Genomic DNA, 24,290 nt, shown 5'->3' on the forward strand with positions numbered 1-24,290 from the left:
CCTAACTATAACATGTCCACTGGAGTCTACCCAAGATTTGACCTTTTGTCTGCAGTGTTTGATTAACATGGAGCGCCAGGCAATGTCATTCAGACAAAGTCTTTTATTTCCTCTTAAGACATGTGGCCTACCTTTTACATGGCCCCTGAGTACCCTGAATTCCACATTCTGATTAAAACCAGTCTTGTCCCAGGAGTCATCAGGTTATAGCTCACTAACAATGTCTAACATTTCCACTGGTGAAATGTGACCTACCTATAACATGGCCACTGGTGTCTACCCAGAATTCCACCTTCTGTCCGCTGCGCTTGATGAACACCGTGTGCCAGGCATTGTCATTAAGGTTGTGACCCACTGATAGTGTCTGAAACAAAAGAAGCACTCAATAATGCAATAGTTACAACACAGACAAACCAAGCAGTCAACACTACCGGTAAGTTAAAGTTATCTTGTTAAAGACACTCACAGAGTTTGTAGTCAACAAAATTTTAAACATCAGTAGTCAAAGTTAACACAAGCCTGCAAGCCCTGCAATGGTAAAATGTATTCCAGGCTTGCTCAAATTCTGAATTTTTTATAGCAGGGCTTGTTCAAAAATTTGATGCCAAGCAACAGTATAAGAATTCAGGCTTCTTCATCCAAAAGTCTTATTTCGATGACTGAAACACTATTGAAATAGAGTTATTAACTTCACTTTATGAACAAACACTTAAAAGCTAATGGCAAATACTCATTTGAAAAGAATCAAATATTTAGTATCTTTCCTTTTAAATTTTATTCTGCAAAAAAGGTTGACTGGAGAGAACAGTGGTTAGCTCACTCACTTCTAACCATGGCAACCCGGGTTCAATTCCCAACCTTGGTGCATGTGATTTTGGTTAGTGGTCACCAAGAAAGACAAATGAGTTTTCTTTGGGTAGTTAAGTTTCCCCCACAACACAAGACCACACTCTCAAGCATCATCGTGCCAAAAAAGAGTCACTCACTTTGACTCTGTAAAACTTTCTTCACAATCGTTGTAAAAGATGTCTATATTTGGCCCTATAAAACGTGAACTGGTCACATTTAAAATGGTACAGAGATCAAAGGCCAAAGGCAAAACGAAAACAAACACTGTCCACATCATTATCAGTACAATCATTTTATTGTTTGTCTTTGTAAGAAATTATAGATGGTTTATACAGAAGTTGTTGAAGACTGTGAGGAAAACATTATAAGTGGCTCACATAAATCTACAAAAACATAAAATAATGCTAAGTCTTACTAAAAAGCTTACATTTGTAATGAAACATGTCATTTTATGTGGAAAGTATAATAACAATTGCAAAAATGCAACTGCAAAAGCCCCTCAAGCATATGCTAATGCTTGTAAAATAAAATATGTCCGCACTCAGAACTACTTCAGTAAGAGAGATCCGTCACTTTCTACAAATGCACATTTCCATTGTAAACAATTGTGTACCAAGTTTGTTAATATCATGTGAATATCTTTCACCAATTTTGAGTTTTGAATAGAAAAATAAGTACCGTAATAAACAATAATCATTTTTGTAACAAAATAACTGCTTCTATAATGTTTTGCAAAAATTGACAAATAATGTCAATGGATGTACATGTATCAATCTCAGAAGGGTAATTCTCAGAGAAAATGCCAAAGGAAAAGATTAACTTTGTAGAAGGCTTAAGATTTCCAAAAAAATAGATAATTGTTAGTTGACATTTGTCTGCCAGAAAATTAGTCAGTAAATTGGTGACATAAATACATTTTAAAAGCAAAACGTAGCAGGAACATTCAATCTTCTATACATGAGAACTTGAATGTGTTTGACGTTCCATTCAGACTATAGCATAAAAATCATGAAAATCCATATAAAATGTTTTCTTCATTTAATAAATAAAACAAGTTTAAGTGCAATAGGAAGATTTTTTTTCAGGAGGCCTAAGCTTATAAATTCACCACAGAATTAAGTGCCCTACAAGCTTTTAACAACCAACAATAAACCATACAAGTTTGATAGCCTGCCCCGTTATTTCCTCTTACAGAAGGAACAATTGACACAATGACTTTATGGAAATTTGTGATGAACAGATATGATACTATATCCTGGGAATCAGGAGCTTGGTGACCCGATAACAATTCAATTAGGAGGCCCACAATGAGCAGTGACACACCGACCCAGTCTGGTCTGCAACTACAGGCAAACACAAGAGCACAAAACATTAGATGAGTGGATGTCAACACTTCTCTGATATTCTCATCCTACCAAGCACACATGGCAAAGGCCATCATGCTGATACTTGTCTATTTATCTGTCAATAAGGGGGCATAACTCAAGTCATTAAACTCAGAGAGTTCTTGGCCCAGCTACACAGTATGTGTATTGTCACTGGCAACATTTTTATATGTGAATATTAATTTTGAACAGTTTTTTTTGTTTTGGTCAAGGTAAAAGTAGTGCCACAAACACCTACACTATGACAAAACTTTTTTTTTCTCTGAAAGACAGACAAGCCAATATAATAAACCATCCAACTGTGCGCCAGTTTTATACATGTAGTCTCAATTCAGACAGAGTGGCTCAGCTTATGTTACTATGGCAACCAAATGTTATACAATCCCAACACAAAAAGTCTAGAAGCAAAGATGCTTATTTAGCTTAAGATGCTGACAAGAAATCTAATATGCCTGCAACAAAAGCAATCCCCCTATACCTCTTAAAGTACAAGATATTGACTCAAGATAAAATTATATATTGTCCGGAATCAAACTACTTGGGAAAACTTGATTTATCTGCCATTTCCCTTTGACATTTCCTACATTTATACTTGTCTCCAACGGAAAAAAATCAAGCAAAACAATACAGGATTTTACATCCTGATGATGGAAAATAATAACGGAGCTCCGAGGCCTCATTAGGGTGATACGGGTCCTGATTTAATACAAGGAGGATCTTGATTAACAATTACTAGAATTTGTGGGTTTACTGAAGCTCTTAGCCTTTCTTAGCTTTTGTAGACATTCCGTTCCCAAAACTTGTTCCAAAAACACATATTCACCATTGGAAACCATAACTGTATTTATAATATGTAATAAGCATATTCTGCTTAGGTGAACCTGCAAAAAAAAATGTTGATGAAATATATCATGCCATAAGACAATCATTGAATTATCAAAGCACTTCTAGACAATGTTTGTTAAATGAGGCAGTAGAGAACTGTATAGTGAAGCGGTGAGGCCAGGGTTGTTGCAGTAATTCAGCAGACAACCAGTCTTCCCAGTGGAGCAAACTTCTCCTTTCATCACAGATTTTATTGCCCTAGATTCAATCAATTATTTCCTACCTCCTGTCCTTCATTGCCTTGAAAAACTGTAGGCTGAACCCATCATTTAAAGTAATGTTTGTCTTGTACTCCTACTACCAAATTCGACAAGATTCTTTTCTTAGCATATACAGTCCAGAATCGCCATGTCGACGTCGGATATCTCGACTTTCCAGTTGTGTCTACTTTTTTCTCCGGTCCCGAATTTATTCCTTCTTATTCTATATAAAATAAATCTTGTGTCGATTTTTTTTTCTCAATTTTTTCGCTATGTCGACCTCCTATTTCAGTCCCTGTGGTCGAATTTAACACATTCCCTTGTTCCATATGTCAAACTATTGATCGAGCTGTAGGTGCGAAAATATTCATGACTTGCGGCATGACGCTAAATTACTGTGCGTGTCAAAATAACAAACTGTCATAATTGGAGGTTATTTAATAAGTGTGAATAATTAAAGTTGTCTGTTTATGTTTTTGATTAGAGACATTTATTGCACAAGAAACATTTATTGAAATGCACGAGGATGCCGGTGATATCATGGGAAAAATACGACAACAAAAGAAGTTTAATGTAAGGAAGAAATTTCTCTAAACTGCATGTAGAAAGCAAACTTTTTTAAAGCAATTAATTGAATTGAATTAAATAAATTTGACACAAATAAATAAATTTTTCAATAATACGTTTGCTGTTTTCACGACGGTAATATGTAACAAGACCGTTCAATAGCAGAAGTCAGACATCGAACATAAATCAAACTCAAATGTGTTGGGATTGGTGATAATTTTTGTAATTTGGATGTGTCGAATGTTCGTTATCTCGACTTTTTCCTAGGTCCCGAAAAAGTCGACATAACGAGTTTCGACTGTAGATTTAAATAATGTTTTTAAATTTTACCCTATTTTCGCAATGTTATAACCACAACCAAGATTTTTCTGAATCATTATTATACACACCATGATGGTATAAAAAGCAAACGTATACAACATACACATTTTTGTGATCAGGATTTTCGATGTAATAAATTTGAGAATTATTTAAGTGAATGTAAAACTTGCGCTCTATTACAGCAATATACAGTAACTACATCATGAGACCAAATTAATTCCTATCTAAATTGCCATATATAGTAAAAGGAATTATAACCATATAAAAGCTTTTTCCAGAAAATTAAACCATCAATCCATCTCTAGCGATACATTGTAAGGCAACATAGAATCTTGATCCAGGATGCAATAAATAAATTGAAGAATTTGGTAATTTGCCGAGTATCTTGAATACATTTACATGTTTTTAGTGAGATGTATCAACATTTCCACGAGAATAAACACTTCCTATAGGGCAGTTAGATAGCTCCTAATTTGGTGAGGTTTTTTTCTCATCAGATGGGTTTTACAAACAACCAAGAAATGATTTATTCATTGCGATATCTCTTTTATCGATTTTCCTTAAAGAGAAGCCGTGGATTGAAGGAGCGAACATAGACAGGAAGCTGAGATCCAACAACTTAACAGTAACAGCCTTCCAGAGGTTTATATTACCCATTAGGATTTGAAAATGACACTTTCGTAAGAAGCCATTAAGGAACGTAAGTGTAGTGATTATTAATTGAGTTACAGAGTCGGAAATCAAGCTCGCTAAAGTAGACAAGACCAATTTGTGGGGTGTGTTCCAGACTGTAGTATAAACATGAATGTACAGAAGGACCTACTACAGTCTTGCAGGAACTGCGGCCCTCAATTTCATGTTCATCAAAAGGGAAGCCAGAAGCATGTGATCAACGAAGTGTCCCTAATGAGGGCTAAAACTCAATGACAAATGTCACTAGCAGATCCACTGAAGGGGAAGAGGGCAAGCAACCTCCTCAAACTGACCCAGTGGACATTTCATGCCAACATGGTCGAGAAACTATGCACAAATTACACCAAAATGCATCACTGTTTGTGGGAGGGGACCTCCAAAACATTGCCATGTTGAGACCAAATTTTATATATATTTATTTATTTTCAGGGGGTGCATGGAGTCCTGGGGAAGGGGGCGCATGCCCAAAGGTGCATTAGCTGCTAATGTGAACCACATTTGAGTGTCTTTTTCTATTAAAAACCACTGTGAAAAAAAGCCCCAGGTGTGGATTGAACCCACAACTTCTGTGAGAGGTGGGCACCTATACCACATGGCCACTCTCATACATGTATTGAACCAATGAAATTCACATCTTGTTTATATTGGCAAATATATATTTAGGACAGTGTATTAAAATTGCTTCATGGACTGTGTTTTGATCGCAAGTATTCAATTTCATTGATAGATAATCTTAAAAGATCCAATCTAAGTTAAATATTTAACTAAAGTTGCTCTATATGGATATAGCTGCAGATCTTGGAATGAATCATTGTACAGAATAATTACTTCTTGATTGATAGTCAAGAGCTCGTATCAGAATTGATTTAACATTTGTCTTGAAATGAGCTGTAGAGTAGTTGCTGAAAACAATTACAACAGCAATCTTCATTTCAAATTAAACCCTAAGAGGATCTGGTTTAGATTGAAAGAAATGTTTTGTTAAATGCAAATTTAAAATAAAATTCCTCACCATGGTGAGGAAACAACCTTGAATCTCAGACCTATTGTCATCATTCATTTTCAGTCTTCTGAGAGTATAATCCCATTTGCTACAAGATACTTTCAATAATAAAGTCCTACAAAAAGGCCTGTAGAAATTGTAAATGGAAGGTTGAAGTCGGTTGCATGAGTAAACAATCTCAAAGTCTGTAACCTATTGTCATCTGTTTTTATTCAATCTTAAAAGTCATGTCATTTCCTAAGAGAAAAGTCCTGAGCTCCCAGTGAACATATTGATTTGTGTATTGTGTGAGAAGAGAGCAAGTTCATTAAGGGATCAGCTGCCGGTATTGATAAGGAGTTGTGACATGTTCATTAAACTAGTTTGGCCTTTCCCTGCTTTTTTGGCCTTGGTTCTCTTTTTATATCACCAACATTTACAGTGTAGTTATTTATTATGATAACTATAGGTTGTATGGTTACTGTCTTCCCTCAGCATCCATAGAAAGACCTTGTCCCCTTCCTGTTCCGAACTAAACATGTTAACAACAAGATTAACGTGAAAGTCGTTAAGTTTCAAACATGAACTGTTTGATGATGCGCAAATATATTAAATTACATAAGAACAGTTGTCTCAAATCATGTCAGAAATACTGCAGTGTATCCATAAACTTCTTGAACAGTTAAGATTTGAAAGTTAACAACAATGACTTTAACAATGTTATTAAATATAACAAAGTTCTGACCAATCAGCCAAATGTTGTTAACTGGATCATTGTTCACTTTCAAATCTTTAATACTGGTACTCTGACAGTTTCATGGACATACATGTGATCAGTGCAGTACTTTACACAAATATAATAATGAGACAACTGATCCAGTTATGCTTGTTTTACTAAAATATATCTGCACAATATAAAATATTTCACATTTAATAGTTAACAACAAAGTTCTGAACAATTGGCCCATTATGTAGTTATTTACTTCCTTGTCCTTTGGGATCAGTGAAAGAAACATTGTTGCCCATGATTCTTTAATAAAATACTGCCAAATAGTGTTGGCAAGAAAACATCTTCTGAATTTTCTGAATCCTTTGGGATTATTAAAGAAAACATGATGATTTTTTTGAAGACAAATACTTTATTGTTTCTATGTATCAAAAGTAGATTCTAGCAAGAGCAGTCACAGACTGTGAATATTCACCACAGAATCCTTCATATTTGGAAGAGAATGGAAAACGAGGACAAAAACTTAGTGCAAATCAAAAGACTTTGGAAGTATTCTTCGGACAAAAATAGAGTATCAAAATAAGCAAAGAGCAATAACTCGAGAAATTCAGTGGCCATAGTTATGGCTACTGTGCACTGCACTTCTTCTCAATTTGAATTATTGTAGTAAGAATTTTAAAGTCAATATATCAAAAACTTAAGGAGTTATAGTGCAGACAATAATAAAGAATGAAAATTATTAAAGGGCAATAACTCAAAAGAATTGCAGTCAGTGTTAAGGTTTCTATGCACTATACTTCTTCTCAATATGGTATATCAGTAAATTAAGTTTGAGTAATGCTCCACACAAAAATTATGTATGAAAAGGAACAAAGAGAAATATTTCAAGAAGAACTGCAACCAGAGTTATGGTTCCTGAGCAATGCAGTTTTCCTCAATGTGATATATCTTTATATTAAATTTGAAATCAATAACTTAAAAATCTTTGGAGTTATGCTCCAGACAAAGTAAATGTATAACTAGAAGCAACAAATCCAAGTTTTTATTTGTGAGCAATTACAACTTACAGCCAATAAATTTCTTGTACGAGTTGGGAAAATGTAACGAAAGTAGCAGGTTTTATCTTTACTTTATAAAAAAGAAACTGAAAATTGGTCTAGTTAAGTATCTTATGTGTTTAGTTTTGCTGCAACATTCATACTAAGTCCCACATGAATATCTATTACTTTTTTTTGCATATGACAATTGTTAAACTTTTTGGAAGATGACATCACTGAATACTAATGAAACATTCTTGTTTAGTTTAGCAGAATGTTTAATCTGGATTCCCCTTCAGCACAAGACCACACTCTTGCATAAAATTATGCCAACTAAGAGTAATTAATATAAGGTTATAATAACTTGTTTCACAATTGTTGTAAAATAAGTATGTTTAAATTAAAATTGAATGAAACCCACAAACTATCATCGCTATCCATCAATTCTAACTTAAGATGTTGGAAAGAAACTATTTTTTATTTTTAGTAACAGTGACCTTGAACTTGACCTCATCTCACTCAAAAACAATCCCAAGCTAGCACTTCACATAAGCTACATACACACCAACTTTCTCCACTATTTATCAATTCTATTTAAAGTTGTTGGGCGTAATCCATTTTTCTATTTTTAGAAACAGTGACCTTGACCTTGACACCAACCCCCTCAAAAGCAATCCCAAGCTAGTTCTTCACATAGGCTACCTAAACCAACCTTTATCACTATCCATCAATTCTTACTCGCCAAACGGCATCCTGCTTCTAATAACCTCAGGCCATTATCCTGTCAACTACTAATGGGCAAAACAAAGCACAAATTGGAGAAAGTTACTACAAGGCCATTTTTTGGCAGAACTGCTAATTCAGAGTTCTTGGAAATAGAAGTGATTGATGACTCAAATGAAAGGCTTACATACATAAAACAGGATCCAACTGCACATAATAAGTCTGTTCAAAGGCAGACTACAGGCTTTCCTAATACTTAAATTTCTGAATGATTACAGATTTACAGGCAATAACTTAGTAACAACAGGAGCAACACAAGTTAAGGCCAACACACATTCAATTTGCTTAATTTATAATGTGGCATTACTCAACATTTCATACAGCAAGAGTTATGGGTCCTGTTGCATATAATTGTCACTGATAAAAAGTTTAGTTCGATGTCAATATAATGAATGTTGAGCAAGTTTTATTGCCAGGTTTTTACCTGACTGTAATGTCAACGGCAACCTTAAGGCAATGACAAAACCTTGATTTTCTTTCTTTCAAAAATAGTACAGACAAGCTCAAACAGCTCAACCACACCAGCCTAATATGCTGAAACTAACAAGCTCAAATGCTGAACCTAACAAAAGTATCACTGTTCCATAATCCTCAAAATGGTATCAATAAGTCTCTAAAACAGATCTGAAACTAAACGGCTCTTCTGTTTCATAACTTCTGTTTAAACTCACCCGAGACCGAGGCCCAAGGCTGATGGTTAGTTTACATGCCCCACGTTCAAGGAACAGCTCAATGCTATCATCCGTCATGGTGCCCCGCGTGAGAAGCAGCAGCCCACGGGCCTTAATGGTGCGGAATCTGAGCGAGATGTCCTCTGCCTCGGTACTCGTCTCCTCCGGCAATGTCACAAGCACATACTGAGCCTCGTCAAATGACAGCGTGGTTGCAGCTGCAGGATACAAGACAATAACTCTTAAAGGAATTACCAGTAATCGTGCACCTGAACGTAAAAAAAAAATCATCAGATTCTAGGCATATTATTTTCTTTCCTTCAACTATGGTTGAAACAAGAAATAATTACTATATAAATTATGATCAAATTCAGGAAGACAATAAATAAATGGCAAAAAAACTATTTAGCTAATTACTGCTTAACACAAAATAATGACACAAAGATCATTTTTAATATTAAGATATATATTATACTGTAAGATAAGCTAATTGATTTTTTAGTCTCAGTTATGAAGACAATTCAAGCTGCTGTCACTTAAAATTGAGCCCTTCTTGAGAGGCCAAAGAACATGGTCCCTATGGCGCTCAAAGTAAGTCCAGGGCTCAAACCTATTTGGGTATAAATTTAATTTATATATATGAAAAAAAATTCAATGGACATCAGTGCAGAATGGAGCTTATTAAAATTCACCTTGCTTTAATTGCTGTACAAAATCTAGTCATCTAAAAATGTCAGAATCTCTTAAACTGTATATATGCCAGACAATATCTGACAAAACTCACATTTTACCCAGAATAATTTGATTTTAGATGTATTTTAAGAGGTGAATATTGCAGTTCATTTCCAGTTTTATGAGATTTTGAAAATAAAATACACATAAAATTGATATAAATAAAGCCATATTTATCTAGTTGTAGAAAATACTTTGCAATATTTCAAAATTTTCTGTGTTTTTGGATATAGGGGTTTTATTATGCTATCTTGTGAGTTTACATTTCAGGTCACAGAATTTGATGCTTACAGTGCAATCATTCATGAATATTTAAACAACATTGTTTTATCCTGACTATGAACTGCCAGAAACACCTAAAGAGAATTGACTATAAAACACTTCAGTCAATTAGGGGATGATTAAAGTGATATTCGGGGTAAAACAATGATACTTCAGTACAAATCCCCAGGGACTCCTTTCATCCTGAATAGTTTACCCCATCCTTCTTCCGATTCAGACATTGAAGAGTAAAAAAGCAATATCAACAAAATTCAATTCCATTTAATACGAAAATAAAACACTAAAACAAATTGAATAAGCTCTGTTTCAAATGCCAAGACATTATACAAAACAAACAAATATTAGGCACGGCGAAACAGGTGCCAACATTAGTGCATGTTTCTTAGTTGTTCAAGGGGTATAACTCTGCAGTTACTTAAGCAAAAACAATGGACTTTACTAAACAAAATATCGTATAGGTCCTAATAAACACACAGGTTGCCTGTCTTTATGAGAACCCTGTGCTCTATAAAACAGCCATTTCCCCCCATTCAGCATCTTTTTAAAATCTGTTAAAATCAAGTCCAAAATATGAAATACCCATCGGTATTGGCTGCATCATAGCTGTATATTAATATAATGTACTGATTTGGTAACTAAATGGTTGGAATCAAAGTGTGATATTGATATTATCCATTTTGGCTATGCACCAGTAAACAGCAACCACTGCCCCCCCCCCCACCCCCCAGGTCCGGGGGAATAGCGGGTAACAATTGAATGGTGCACTAGAGTTATAACAAGTGACCATGCGGATGTGGAGTGTAGTATAACCCCCCTAATCCTGTCATATTAATTAATGTTCCTACATTGCTGTTTCTATTCCTCATCTTTCATAATTTTTTGAGCAAAGTTATTATTCTTCTTGGATGGTTAGGGTGTCACTTAATAAGGGTGTGTTTTTGTGAGCTTGGGTGAGTTAGAGGTAAGAGCTTTGGCTAAAGAATAAAAGTAGTCGTGGACTGATTGTAAAATCACTCCTTTAATACATTTCACCATCTAAAATATAGCATTGTTATCATCTTTGTTCCTATCATCCACAATCATAGACATTCAATTAATTTAATGCCACTGTTTGTGTAAATCCTAGACAGCCAGCAATTTTGACAGAATGTATTTGCATGTCTGGGTTGAGCAATCATGTTTTACACATTTCCTTATTTAAATTTTCCTCCAGGCTTTTCCCCCATGATGTAGTGTTCTTAAGTATGCAAATTAAATGAACTTGAAATAAATTTACGGGGAATGTTGGAGCTGAACCAAGTACGGCAATAAGCTACATCTTTGTCTAGCTCTTAAAATGTTTTTTTCTCTTTTAAAGACTTGGCAGAATTCACCGACTCCTCAAAGTTTCTTCATAAAACTATCAATAATTAAAGAACAACTCCTTCAAGATGTGAAGCATTTTATAGTAGGCTATGGTAAATAATATACTTCTAACATTATAAGTACATTTCAGGAAAAAATGATTTTCATACCAACATGCAACACCTACCATGTTCACAGTTGCGCCCCCTGTACGAGGTGTTACGGCAGTCGCAGATGTAGCGATTCCACCCCTCAGTGCAGGTGCCGCGATGCATGCACTGCTGGCTAGAACACTGGGGCTCGAGTTTGCGACACTCGTTCCGTATGTCCTTCTGATGCTGCTTCCGGGCAACCATCATCAAGTCCACCTTATCGTTGTTGATCTTCAGGTCTTGCAGACAGCCCACATACCCCTGCTTTAGGATTCCTGACCATAGCTCCTTTGGTAGCCGGTAAGCATTATAACGTTCAAAGTCGAGACCACCAACAAACAGCATATCTTCAAGATCTAACTCCATCCCCATTCCGGGAGTTAGGTAGTCGTATTCATGGGAATCGATCCGTATCAAACCAGTCTTGCCTCGGTACATGAGGTAAACCGTGTGAGGTAAGCCATCATCCACCCTATTTCGAGATATTTTCTCCTTTATTGCACCTGTCCCTAAAGCCATCACCAGGTAAAAGTGACCATCAATAATCTCCAAACCAAAGAAATCCAAATTACTTGAGCCATATTGCGCACTGTTGTACATGATCAAGCCATCAGGCTCTGTAGTTCTAAACTGAAATGATATGGTGCCGTTCTTTTTCTTAATGTCCCATTTCGGCATTGCAATGAATGATTCAGGAGTCATGAAAGTAACGGGCTGGGACTCAACAACATCCTCACACTGACCAAAAATAACGTCACCGATCACGGAAATGAGATTGTGGTCTGCCTTTGCAAGCTCTATCAGTTCCAGCGATATGCTGTCAGCTTTGAACTCCACCTAAAGATATATAAATGGAGTTTTAGAGGGTTGTTATACAAAATGCAAGATCTATTATATACAGGTGTTTTATCAGCTGATAATTATCAATCATGAAAAATAGCCTGATGTCTGTTTGATGATATGGGATTCATGCCCAAAGAAGGGTAAAGGAGCTATTTAGACCCCTTTTGAAATCTGTTGGCGTTGTTGGTCTCACAATTGGTGGCAGCGGCAGAATCTTATGGGTAAGGCAACTCCGGTCCGGCAGTTGTAAATATCCCACCACTGCCACCAATTGCGAGACCAACAACGCCAACAGATCCCTTCAGAGAAAAGCATGCTCAACCCTGAAAGGATTGACTGGTCTTTATATTCACGTATTCGCAATCCACACGTAGCCCGGGCTTTGCTTATTTGCATATAACATCAACAATATCTCTAGCATTAGTTATGGCATTCTGTCTCTTAAATATTAAAACTTTGACAATCATAATCTAACATGTGTTCTTCAAAAAACAGACTTGAACTATTTTTTTTCCTAAGTTTAAAGGATGTTTTGTTTCAAATCTCTCATTAAAAAAAGCTTTTTCTATGGAAACAACTGAGAAACAGTCAGCTTTTCTGTATCTGATTATCCACGCTGCATTATTATACACATCAATACATCAAATATAACAGAGAATTGACAAACGCTATCAATACTGTTCAGACGATAAAGTGAGTCAGTATGCCAGACAAACTAATGGTACATTAAGTGACAGCATCTTCTATTTCCTTCCAGACAATCAGAACTATATTATGAGAAGCCAAAATTCTTATCATAAATTGGAAAGTAAGGAAATTGAACCAAACTAATGAACTAGCATATTCCTGTGTGAACCTATCATACTCAAGTCTGTTTGTCTGAAAGTCACACAAGTCTGAAATCTACAACCTCTAAGGTGAGAGGTGAATATCTATACCAACTCAAAATCAGTGTCCCTCCTGAAAGTGCTCACTTAACATAACCGTATAGAACAACATATCAGGCCAAGTAGTGAGAGTTGATGCAAGACATCAACTCAGACCTAGGTGTTGGTAGTCACAGAAGTGATGATTTTGGCTTAGATGCAGTTGATATACCTGTTTCATGCATCCCTGGAAGTTTGACGTTATATCTGATCCAGGGAGTCGGGCGGGGTCAGGTGCCCCACCCAGGAAAAGCTGATTGGATGAGAGCTTTGTGAACTCTCCTTGGGTCATCCCCATTACGCGACGGAAATCGTCGACATCCACAAACACCTGCAGGAAAGAAATAAATCAGGTTAGTTATAATCAATTTTGATTGTTTGTCACAGGTGATTTTCTTGAAGTACTCTTCAGACCTTCAAACAAAAGAAACCACATCTTATGATGTAAGGCATATGCCCTGTCCAGAAAATCATTGCATTAATAATTAATTGATGACAATAAGCCATTGAAAAGCAGCAAAATAACAATTTCTCAAGTTTTTACATTTTGCAAATCAGTAAGCTGAATCTGTGTGTTCAAATTTCAATAATCTGTACCTCAGACTGTCTTAAGCAGTGAGTGAGTCAGCAACATGACTTACTTAGATGTGGTCCGCTGTTGTTATGAAGTGTGGTACATTATAACTGTGAGAATATATAAGTGACTGATATAACTTTTGTGCAAAATGTTATCAACTATTATATTAGTAAAAATTTAAGACATGCAAATGTGTTTTTGCAATTAAATAATCATAACTATTTGCTCAGTTGCACCAAACATAGAACTAACAAGCATTTTCAGTGAAAAGATATCCCCCGCCAACGATGGCTTGTTTGTGCTTGATGGCTTGTTTGTGCTTGAAGGTTAAAAAAATCTCAGAAAGAATAAGATAAGCACATTGGTTTTACTGAGAAACGGCTGCAAACAATGATTTTTTAATAAATCAAGGGCAATAACTCTAAGGAAAATTGACCAATCCAAAAGAAAAATAGACAGGCATCATCACAGTATGTTGGTTCATATTTATTCCAAGTGTCATGAAATTCTACCATCTAGTTGCATAGAAAAGGCTGCAAACATGGATCTTTTAATAAATCAAGGGCAAATAACTCATATAGAAATTACACAATCCAAAATATAAATAAACAGGCATCATCGCAGTATGTTGGTTCATATTTATTTCAAGTTTCAAGAATTTCTACCAACTAGTTACTGAGAAATGGCTGTAAATGAAAGTTTTTCAAAAAATCAAGGGCAATAACTCCAAGTACAATTGACCAATCAAAAAAAAAATGAACAGGCATCATCCCAGTATAGTAATTCATATTTATTTTAAGTTTCATGAAATTCTGCCAGCTAGTTACTGAGAAATGGCTGTGAATGTGCATTTTTCAAAAAATCAAGGGCAATAACTCCAAGGACAATTGACCAATCAAATTTTTTTTGGACGGGCATCATTCCAGTATAGTGGTTCATATTTATTTTAAGTTTCATGAAATTATACCGGCTAGTTACTGAGAAAACGCAGGTGACGGACGGACGGAAGGAAGGACGGACAGAAGGAAAGACGGACGGACGGACGGACGGACAACGCCATTTCAATATCCCCCTCCCTATTTCATAGGCGGGGGATAACAATTTAGAACATGGAGAAAACATCAATAAGCTTTTAATTAAGCTATTGCAAATAAAGAAAGAAGTGTTAAGCTGGTAAATCTTGGGTCAGAAATCTAGCTCACAGTGGAAGAGGCATTGAAATTAATCATGTTCATAAAATCAGCACTAAAATAAGATTAAGGAAGAATTATTAAAGTTTGCTGGGCTGGTTTTGAGATGTTATCGTGTTTTTGAGTGATAAACACCAAAACAGTGAAATTTGCATTTTACTTTCAGAATGTAAACAGTAAATATGGAACCAAATAACTACTGGGAAAACCTTAATATATAATATATGACATCCAACAGCATGCTTGAAAGGGGGGGGGGGGGTATTCATATATTATAAATCTGTTTAAATCACTGACCCTACCAAAATGATAATGCTAAATATACAGTCAATGGGGCATGGCCTAATTCTTATGCTCTCTAATGGGGTTTCAACTTTGCAAGGAGCCTTGAGGGTATTATGACCGAACCTCCTTGTATCTCACTCTTGCTTCTTTAAAGCTTCTAATATCTTTATTTAACAGAGAATTGCAGTCACTTTTAACTCTTGTCACTTATGACCACATTTAAACACAACTAAAGAAGTGATGGCGCCACCCCATAAAAGAACTTACGCAGACTTGTAAGAAACAACAATCGCTGTCAGAAAATAGTCAAAATGGAAAAATCAAACAAAAATGTGTTTTTCTTGAAAAATTGTCTCTGCTTTACAAAGTACTGATAATAAAAACATGTAAAGGAAATTAATAGTTGGTACTAAGATATCGGAATGTTTGTATCAAAATACTAGCGATTTAAGGTCCAATTTTGATATATTGATGTTTTTTTAATGTGGGAATGTCTCCAATAGCTCACTAACATCATCAATTTTCACTACTCTGGCATTCCTAAACAACTTTCTTCCATTCTAGATGCAGTTTTATCCTCTTTGATATATTTTCGGAGAAAAGTATTGAGATCTGTTGAAAATACAAACTTAATTATTTAAAAAATCTGACTGTAAATCTACATAAACCCTCTAAAATAGTTTTTATATGCATATCTTAATTACATAGTAGAACTCACTTTCCAATGTTTCTGTTTCGGACAAATTCTTGTAACAGGTTATACCAAATACAATTCACTGTTAGTCATATCATTACAGCCAATATGTAAGGAAAATGAATGTGTCTAGTTTGTGGCTCGAACCAAAATTGGTAATGATTATATGTAAGTAAATTATAAACAAAGCACAGAACAAACTTTCAAGGCCTTCTTTCCAACATGCAATTGTTATCACAAACTACAACAGTAAGCTATCCTTGTAATTTCAATAATGGGGATCAAATGAAGCATTATTATGTATGATTATGCACCTAAATGTACTTAACCACAATTTGTTCCTATTCGGTTCATGACCAGCACCTCAGTCCTTAAATAATTAAGAACAGTAATGGACTGGTCTGAAAACAAATTGAATGAATGCACTACAGTTCAACATTGACACATCTTTATTCTCAGGTCCCCATGCAGTAGAAATTTGCCATGTTAATTATTGGGTACACAATTTGACAGGAGATTTTGTTCCCCAGGGAAAAACAGATAGAAATTTGAATCAATAGAACTTGAAACTTTTGAAGATTCTGTGTAGGTTACAGAGCACTTGCTAGTCTATCAGTGTAAGTGCCCCCCCCCCCCCCCCCCCCGGGTTCAATGATAAACCTGGTTCAAGATTACTTTAACCTGGGCAAGGTCATTATTGTCTTATTAAAAAAAGACTGACACAATGTTAATAAAGACCCTGTCTTGGTTCAAACTGCTTGCAAAAGACTTCTTTAGGAGTTGGTTTTACTATACTGATAGTTTACAGTTAAAGGTCAAGTTAAAGTTCAGTAATTTTTTCAAGGTCATTGCTTTGCAGGAAGAGGCTATTCATTTGGATGTTGAAGGTACATTTCTACCTGGAGTGTTTGTTGACACAAACAATTGACAAGGCATATCCCATCAGGTTTCGAGTTTGAAATTTTTTGGTAAGGTAAGGTTGTCTTTTCAAGGTCATTATTTTCCAGGAAGAGGCTGCAGACACAATTTTTAATCAATTCTTGGCCATGATGTTGCAGATAACTTGTGAATTCTAGACATAACATAATTAAGACATTTAATGAGAAATGTTTAAGACAAGACTATTTAAGGTCAAGGACACTGTTCACCTGAGTATCTGCTGGCAGTTTATTGATATACCAACCTTGTTATTAAGCATTCATGTGGTTATTGCTTTTCTTATCTAAAGCCTTTATTACCTACTCACTTGGAAAACTACATTATTTTGCCATGTTTTTTCCGTATTGGATAAGACAAAGGAGCAAACTGATTCCATTCCTTTCATGTAAACAGGGATCATTGATGCATATAACAACTGCAATAATAACATCAGACAATGCAATTATCATCTGTGCATCGATAATAATACGCAATGAAAAGCCAATACATTCGATGACAAATACTGTTTAATCTGTGTGCAATAAATCCTACACTGCAAGTAGCAACAGACTATGAGCTAGGTGCTGTCATAAATGCCATGTCTGTGATCTGATAGCCCTGAAGGTTTGCCAATTTCTCACCATCAGGGGACCCAATCTAATTACTCAGAGTCCTGTTTGTCTAGGAATTCAGGCATCTAGGGTCAGTTATTTTGCAGCATCAGATGTCCATATTACCATACAAGGTAAACAATGCACTTTTTTTCTCTTTTTATATCTATTTGTCTGTTATCAGAATACAGCAGTCAAGACTACGGTCATATAAGTTATAACTGACCAACACGAAGCTATCACCCATATTGGTATCTTGGAACCCAAAAAACACCAGTGTTAGGAGGGGAAAAAGGAATACAAAACAGCGAAAGCCAGCCCTTATCCTTATTTTCTCTATTGATAAAGGGACGTTATTTGACAATCATCACTGGCAGAGTTACCTGACTTGCTACACACACATTTTATTATAGTATTATAGGTGTAGTTCATTGACAACATGTTTGTCAACTTCAGGTAAATTTATCTTCCTTCTTTTGTTGATTTCTGTTTTCATAAATCTGGAAGACTCACTTTCACCAATTTTTTTTTATGTTGAGTATCAACCCAAGTACGAAAACCAATCCTCCCCCCCCCCCACAAAAAAACAATCTGAAACTAAATGAATGATATCCTACGTAGAATATAGACACCAGAAACTCCTTAGTCATCTGAAATGTTGGATAGATTTCTTCTGCAAAAAAAGTTCAAATAAAACTTGTTACTAAGAGTGTTGATCACTGGAATTACACAGAATGCATCATTTTCTGATTTCACATGCCAGGAATTACTAGTGCAAATTACGAAGCATGTGTGTGGGGGGGAGGGGGGGGGTATTGGGAAGCTCAAAAGTTATCTGTCCGCGGATGCTAAACATAGGAATAATGATTTGGTATGACCTAAGTTTGTAAATGATATTATGCCCTAATGAGAAGTTGAACAAGAGCATCACCATCAGTTGCCACCATTTGTCTTTGGGGGGGGACAGAGTTTTGGGATTTGCTGCGGAAATAAACATTTTCTCTGCCAAGTTTTATGTGAAAATCTTCAATAATTGTTGAATGTATATTAAGTATTTGAACAAACGCAGCTGACCAACATCTATCACAAGACCTAGTCTTTTTTAACCCCTAAAAGAAGACCTAAAAACAGTGAATAATCTGCAAAACACATTCTGAGGCTGAAGTCCAAGTCAAAACTCATTTAGTTGAGGAATAAATAAAATGTTTACAGTTAGTGGCTAGTATGCTTACTTTGTAAAGAAAAATACTATTTGAAGCGAAAAAGCAACTGCAGTTATTTTATGCTAAGTGAATCCTGATTGATATTCTTTAGAACAATTACTTGACAAGCAGGTATAATACATTGCTTAATCTTTCAAAATAAACAGGAAAAAACTGAACCTTGAATAACAATTAGCCAAGACTGACTCACTGTTATATTTTGCCTCGATTTTAGGAGAACTTCCAAATAGTTTTTATTTCCTGAATGGTATTTCTGAACAAAATTACAACACAGTAGGAAATTACAATAAGTGTCTTTAAGCAACAGCGGCCCTTGTTCCCAGAGGTACAATCAACACACAGTGTTCATTAAGTGAACCACTCAAACAAAATGTCAAAATCATTATGCTCTATCAGTTAAAGCAATCAAGAAAACACCTTAGCGACTATTTTAAAAACATAACAAAACCGACAATATCAACATTAACAACAAAAAACACATTACATAGGTGAGGCAAAATGTGCAGAACATAACATCATATTTAAATAACATTGCATGCTGGGTAGTCTGGAAAAGCGTCACGTTGCAAAGCCCGACACCATGCATCGTATAGCCAATTACTTACATCACAAAATGATTGGCCAAAGGACACCTAGTGAAATATGTAAAAAAAAACACAGAAAAAATGTAAAACTTTCCATGAACATTCGGCATCATTTTCCGGCGCCAAACTTACTGAGCATGCTCGTGTTTTTCATTCAAAACTATCGCAAGCCAATCAAAAAAGCTGTTTTCTAAGTGCTTTGAAAAAATATACTACATTTTTGTATTCTACTTTGTTGAGAGAAAACATCACAGAAATGTGCAATCAGGAGTTTTTGCTTGAGCACTCTCACAAGTTTTGAACAATATATTAAAATTTCAAACAATCTAAAAGATTAGGAGAAGAAATAAATTCATCACCTATTACAACTGTTCTTAAAATACTATGTATAATATATACATAAATAATACCAAAACATATGGGTTATAAGAACGTTTTTCTTAGGATGTGCTTAGTTAACAAATAATTTTTTTATTGTATACTTTAGTGATACACAACACAAACTGTGATAAGAAACTATCATGTCAACACTCAGGCATAAAAATAAAACTGATGGAATAAAGTTAATAAACCCCAAACATTACCATTCTCTTTTATTTCATTTTTGCCATGTATTGATCAATCCCTTAAAATCTATAAAGTCAAGGTGCTGAAAATATATACTGGTGCATTTATCTATGGTTGTCTCTTAGACATGGGGCTGTATTCAATATAGTTCTTATTCTTATCCTTAGACATGCCTCAGTGATTCCATTCAGCCTATTGGTCAACTGATTTTACAACTTCAACCAATGAAATACTCAGATTCTACTCTTAAAATTAAATTAAATCTACGGTGATTATTGAATACGGCCCATTGACATTTACATAGAAACCCAACTGTGTAGAGTAACACATGCCAAATGAACAAAATTATGCAAAAACACATATATTTTTGTAAGAGATAAAACTATCAAATTAAACTTTTTATTTAACATGGGGTTGTTTTTACACTAAATCATGTTTCCACCTATCCAATAAAGATAGAGATATGAAATATTTCATTATTAAACAAATTTTCTCTCATCTAAATTAAATATCTAGATTTGATATGTTCATGGGCACGCACATATGGTTTTATTAAAATCACCTGCAATTTAAGCAAAATGAATCTTTTAATGCATATGATCAAAGAATAAAGACGCTCTCAACTTGTATAATAAAATCATAGAAATATTTAATTACACTTCTGATACTAACAAAATTTGTACTTAAGTTATCTTTGCAATGGATTTTTTTTTTAATTCCACACCGTGGTTGATCTAATCAGCTGCAATTTATTGGTCTTAAATCCCAACATTTTTTCTTCCAATCTGCATGATAAGAGGTAATCTAATAATTAAACTGTCTAAATAAAACCAATGGATGCATGTGAAAATCAATGGAAAAGAATGGAGAAAAACAACTTAAAGAATAATGATCTAATATGGAATAATGTTTGTATCATGTGTTTCTGTATTATAAAATAATCATAAAATCTGAAAACAAACAAATAAGACTGTAAATTGTAACCATAAAATAAAATAGCACAGTGCATTAGTGTATTGTTTTGTTTATAATGACAAAATAACAAAATGGAATAAAGTTTACTATCAGAAAGAGAGAACATCTTTAACCAAGGTTCAATAGGTCTTATAGGGTCCATTCGAACCACTGTGACGAACATTTTCTGAACCGATTCCAAGAACAACATGTATAAAAAAGATTTTGAACATTAACAGAAAAAAATCATGTACTGCACACTAATCTTTTTCATTTGATTGTTGTTTCCTATTTATTAAAGTCACAAGATTTATTCTAAAAATCAAAATTGATCAATGCATTCACAAATTTACAATTTAAAAAAGTTAAAGGCAGTTTGACGAAAGATTTTTGTACAAATGAATATTGAGTAAACAGCCAAATTTGAACTTCATGAAAAAAGGAAACTTTGAAGATGTTCTTGCTACTGTTCTGGTCCACTGGATCGTTGTTCCATCAGTACAGACATTCAGCACAGTGAATCACACAGACCAATATCTACATGTTGAGAATGCCCATCTACACAATGCTACATCTACCAGACTGACCACACCCACCTGTCGAGTGTTCCTGGTCACCTTGAGGTGGTGCCATTGACCGTCGTCCAGCTTGTAGCCGCCCATATCTGCGGTGTCCTCAAACTTGCCGGAGCCAAGATCCATGGCAACCTGCACAGCCCCATTCTTCAAGGTCACCGTCATGTAGTCATTACTCTCACCTGATTTACATCAAATAAAGTTATGTCACATGAAATGGAACAAGAGCACCACAAGCTAATGCAACTGCTTGTCTGTTAGAGCATTGCTTGTGCAACTGGCCCTTGAGTTCAACCACAGTGAGAGATGACATTTTATCCCAACCTGGAACAGGATATTTCTGCTCATTTCAACCATAAAAGATTATAAGTATCTGCCATAGGCATTGGTCACATATATCCCAACCTGTGTGCAAGATTTTTACAGAAATAAGGGTTAAGATACATCTATCATATGATGGCCAATTTGGCCAATTGGACATTAAATATTTTAAGATTTTTCTGGAGCTCTTTTGGCACTCTTGCACCATTGATATCAAGAAAATGGAAAAAACAAACTGGATGTACAGTACACCGCTATTCAAGCTGATATAAATTAAAGATTTGATAGTTTATTTAACATGAACAGAATTATTGTAGATCCATATATGATGCATTTTGATTGCCAAGCTGCAATTTGTGGTTTTCTATTCTACTTTTTTTTTTACTTCTATCAATGTTTTACAGAAAAATTCAAATCGTTTTAATGTATATTATTATTCCAATGATGTCAAATAAAATCATATTTTTCTGTGATTTCCCTTAATTTTCCCACTGGTTTTACTGAAGAAATTTTGAACTAGACAAATGAGCAATATTTAGACGTTACTCAATACACATGTTGGGGCATAAATTGCCTAAAGGGCATTAAATATTTCCTGGAACTAGTTCAATTTTTTGGATGTTAATCACAACACTGCAGGTTGGTGCAGATAGATGTATTGCAACTCTTGGTTCTGTATCCTAATCCTTGTTTTAGATATTTTACAAAATCTCTGAAAAACCTCGTAAAATATCCTGTAGGATACATCTATCTTCCTTTCCGACCCATGGAAGATACTTAAACCAATATAAAACTTTATCAAAATCCCAGGTTTTAGCCACATAATATTGTACCAGCAAACACAATAAGGATTATACAATACCTTGCTCCACAATCATTATAAATCATATTATATAATAATTGTATTTTTCTGAACTATTTGGGGCCCAATTTTGGTCCCAATGCTTACCCATACAGTTTGTTTTCAACTGTGAAAATAAAAACCCCATTTTTTTTTTTTTAATTGGACCCCTAAACAATTTTTATTTTGATAAGTTGGTGTATTGTTAAAGAAACAAACTTTATTTGGTTCTATTAACTTATGAGTCTATAATTCAAAGCAATTTTGTTCATTTCTAGATAAAATTGGAATTCCCAATTTTAGTAAAAGTGACGCATTTTCCCAATCTGAAAGGTCCTGGACCCATTCCCATAAATGTGAAAAGAAAACAGAATTAAATATCTGTGCTCAGTTATAGAACTTTCCCAAACAAGAAAGGCATGTCGTTAAATAATGATATATACCAGTAAAGAAGAGTAGGCCATTGGACTGCGTAGTTTTGAAGTAAAGGCTGAGATGGTCATTTGCGCTGAAGATTGGGTCCCCTCGCTGTGTGAGGTCATAGGTCAGGTACTGCATCCCCTTAAACATTGCTTCCACTGCCTGCCTCTCTAAAAATATATTAGAACATTGTCAGATTGGGTAATGCAAGCGCATGGTGAATATAATGTATAATAATGTCACCATCATCATGTCCTGCCAATTGAGGGTAGGAGGAGGGGGTTTAAAAGGTTGCTTTCTTATATACAGGGAAAGTGTTTCTGGTGATGGAAGATGAGACTAGCGCAACAATGAACGACATGAAAATGTTAACGCAAGTTAACTAACAAAGCAGTCAGACTGAGGATGCTATATGGACGGATATAAGTCTGCATGAGATCCACCTAGCTTCTTCAGTCCATAAACTGCAAGGGCCAGCAAGGCATGTTGAATTTGTCATATCAAACTGAATTTGTCCATGCAATCCAAGGCTAATATATATATTTTATGCAGTGCCGTAGCTACACTGAGGCATTTTTTTGACATATAACAATTTCAATAGCTCTAAAAATAACTCTTCAACTTTCTTCATTTGCCTCAATGTACACAAACCATCGAGGCGGAATGTCTATATTTGAAAAAAGAACTGAATATTAGATATAATAGAATAAACTCTACAAACTACAGTACCATACCGTTTAATGTTGACTTATTGATTATGTAACATTTAATTAGGAAGATATCAGGAATTAACAGATCAAATAAAGGAGGCATTTCTAGATGACTTGCCGTGCCGGACCCTGCAGATTTTGCACAGGAAATATTGCAATGGACCTTGTTAAACAAAAAATGTACCAAAGTCATGACGCTGGAAGAAGTTGAAGCTGCATGTGACAAAGTCTTTTTCCCCTACTTTTCAAGAATATTCAAATTAACTATGTGTCTGCCTGTTGGTTCATGCACTTGTGAAAGGAGTTTCAGTTCACTGAGGCAGCTTAAGACCTGGAGTCGGACATCAATGGGTACCCTTAATGGTTTGGTACTTGCCTACGTCCACAGGAACAACATTTTTTAAACAAATTCTTAAGTTGTGGGACTCCACAGGACACCAT

General features: G+C 35.1%; 1 protein-coding gene across 4 annotated transcripts in view; it reads right to left on the reverse strand.

The window, feature by feature from the left end:
• The window catches only part of LOC128209354 (neurexin-1a-like), a 94,069-nt gene that overhangs the window by 19,544 nt on the left and 50,235 nt on the right, over positions 1-24,290 (reverse strand). For 2 of the 4 annotated variants that reach the window (XM_052913365.1, XM_052913362.1), the window contains exons 2-8: positions 23,163-23,309; positions 21,579-21,739; positions 19,483-19,509; positions 13,552-13,710; positions 11,646-12,447; positions 9,101-9,318; positions 256-364 (exon numbers count right to left, since the gene is read on the reverse strand). In XM_052913365.1, the coding sequence (XP_052769325.1) occupies positions 256-364; positions 9,101-9,318; positions 11,646-12,447; positions 13,552-13,710; positions 19,483-19,509; positions 21,579-21,739; positions 23,163-23,309 (1,623 nt within the window). Of the gene's footprint in view, positions 1-255; positions 365-9,100; positions 9,319-11,645; positions 12,448-13,551; positions 13,711-19,482; positions 19,510-21,578; positions 21,740-23,162; positions 23,310-24,033; positions 24,075-24,290 lie in introns of those variants that run through there. The other 2 variants (XM_052913366.1, XM_052913364.1) reach the window with 2 other exon arrangements.

This window comes from Mya arenaria, chromosome 11, assembly GCF_026914265.1.
Source record: "Mya arenaria isolate MELC-2E11 chromosome 11, ASM2691426v1".
NCBI classification, from domain to species: Eukaryota; Metazoa; Mollusca; class Bivalvia; order Myida; family Myidae; genus Mya; species Mya arenaria.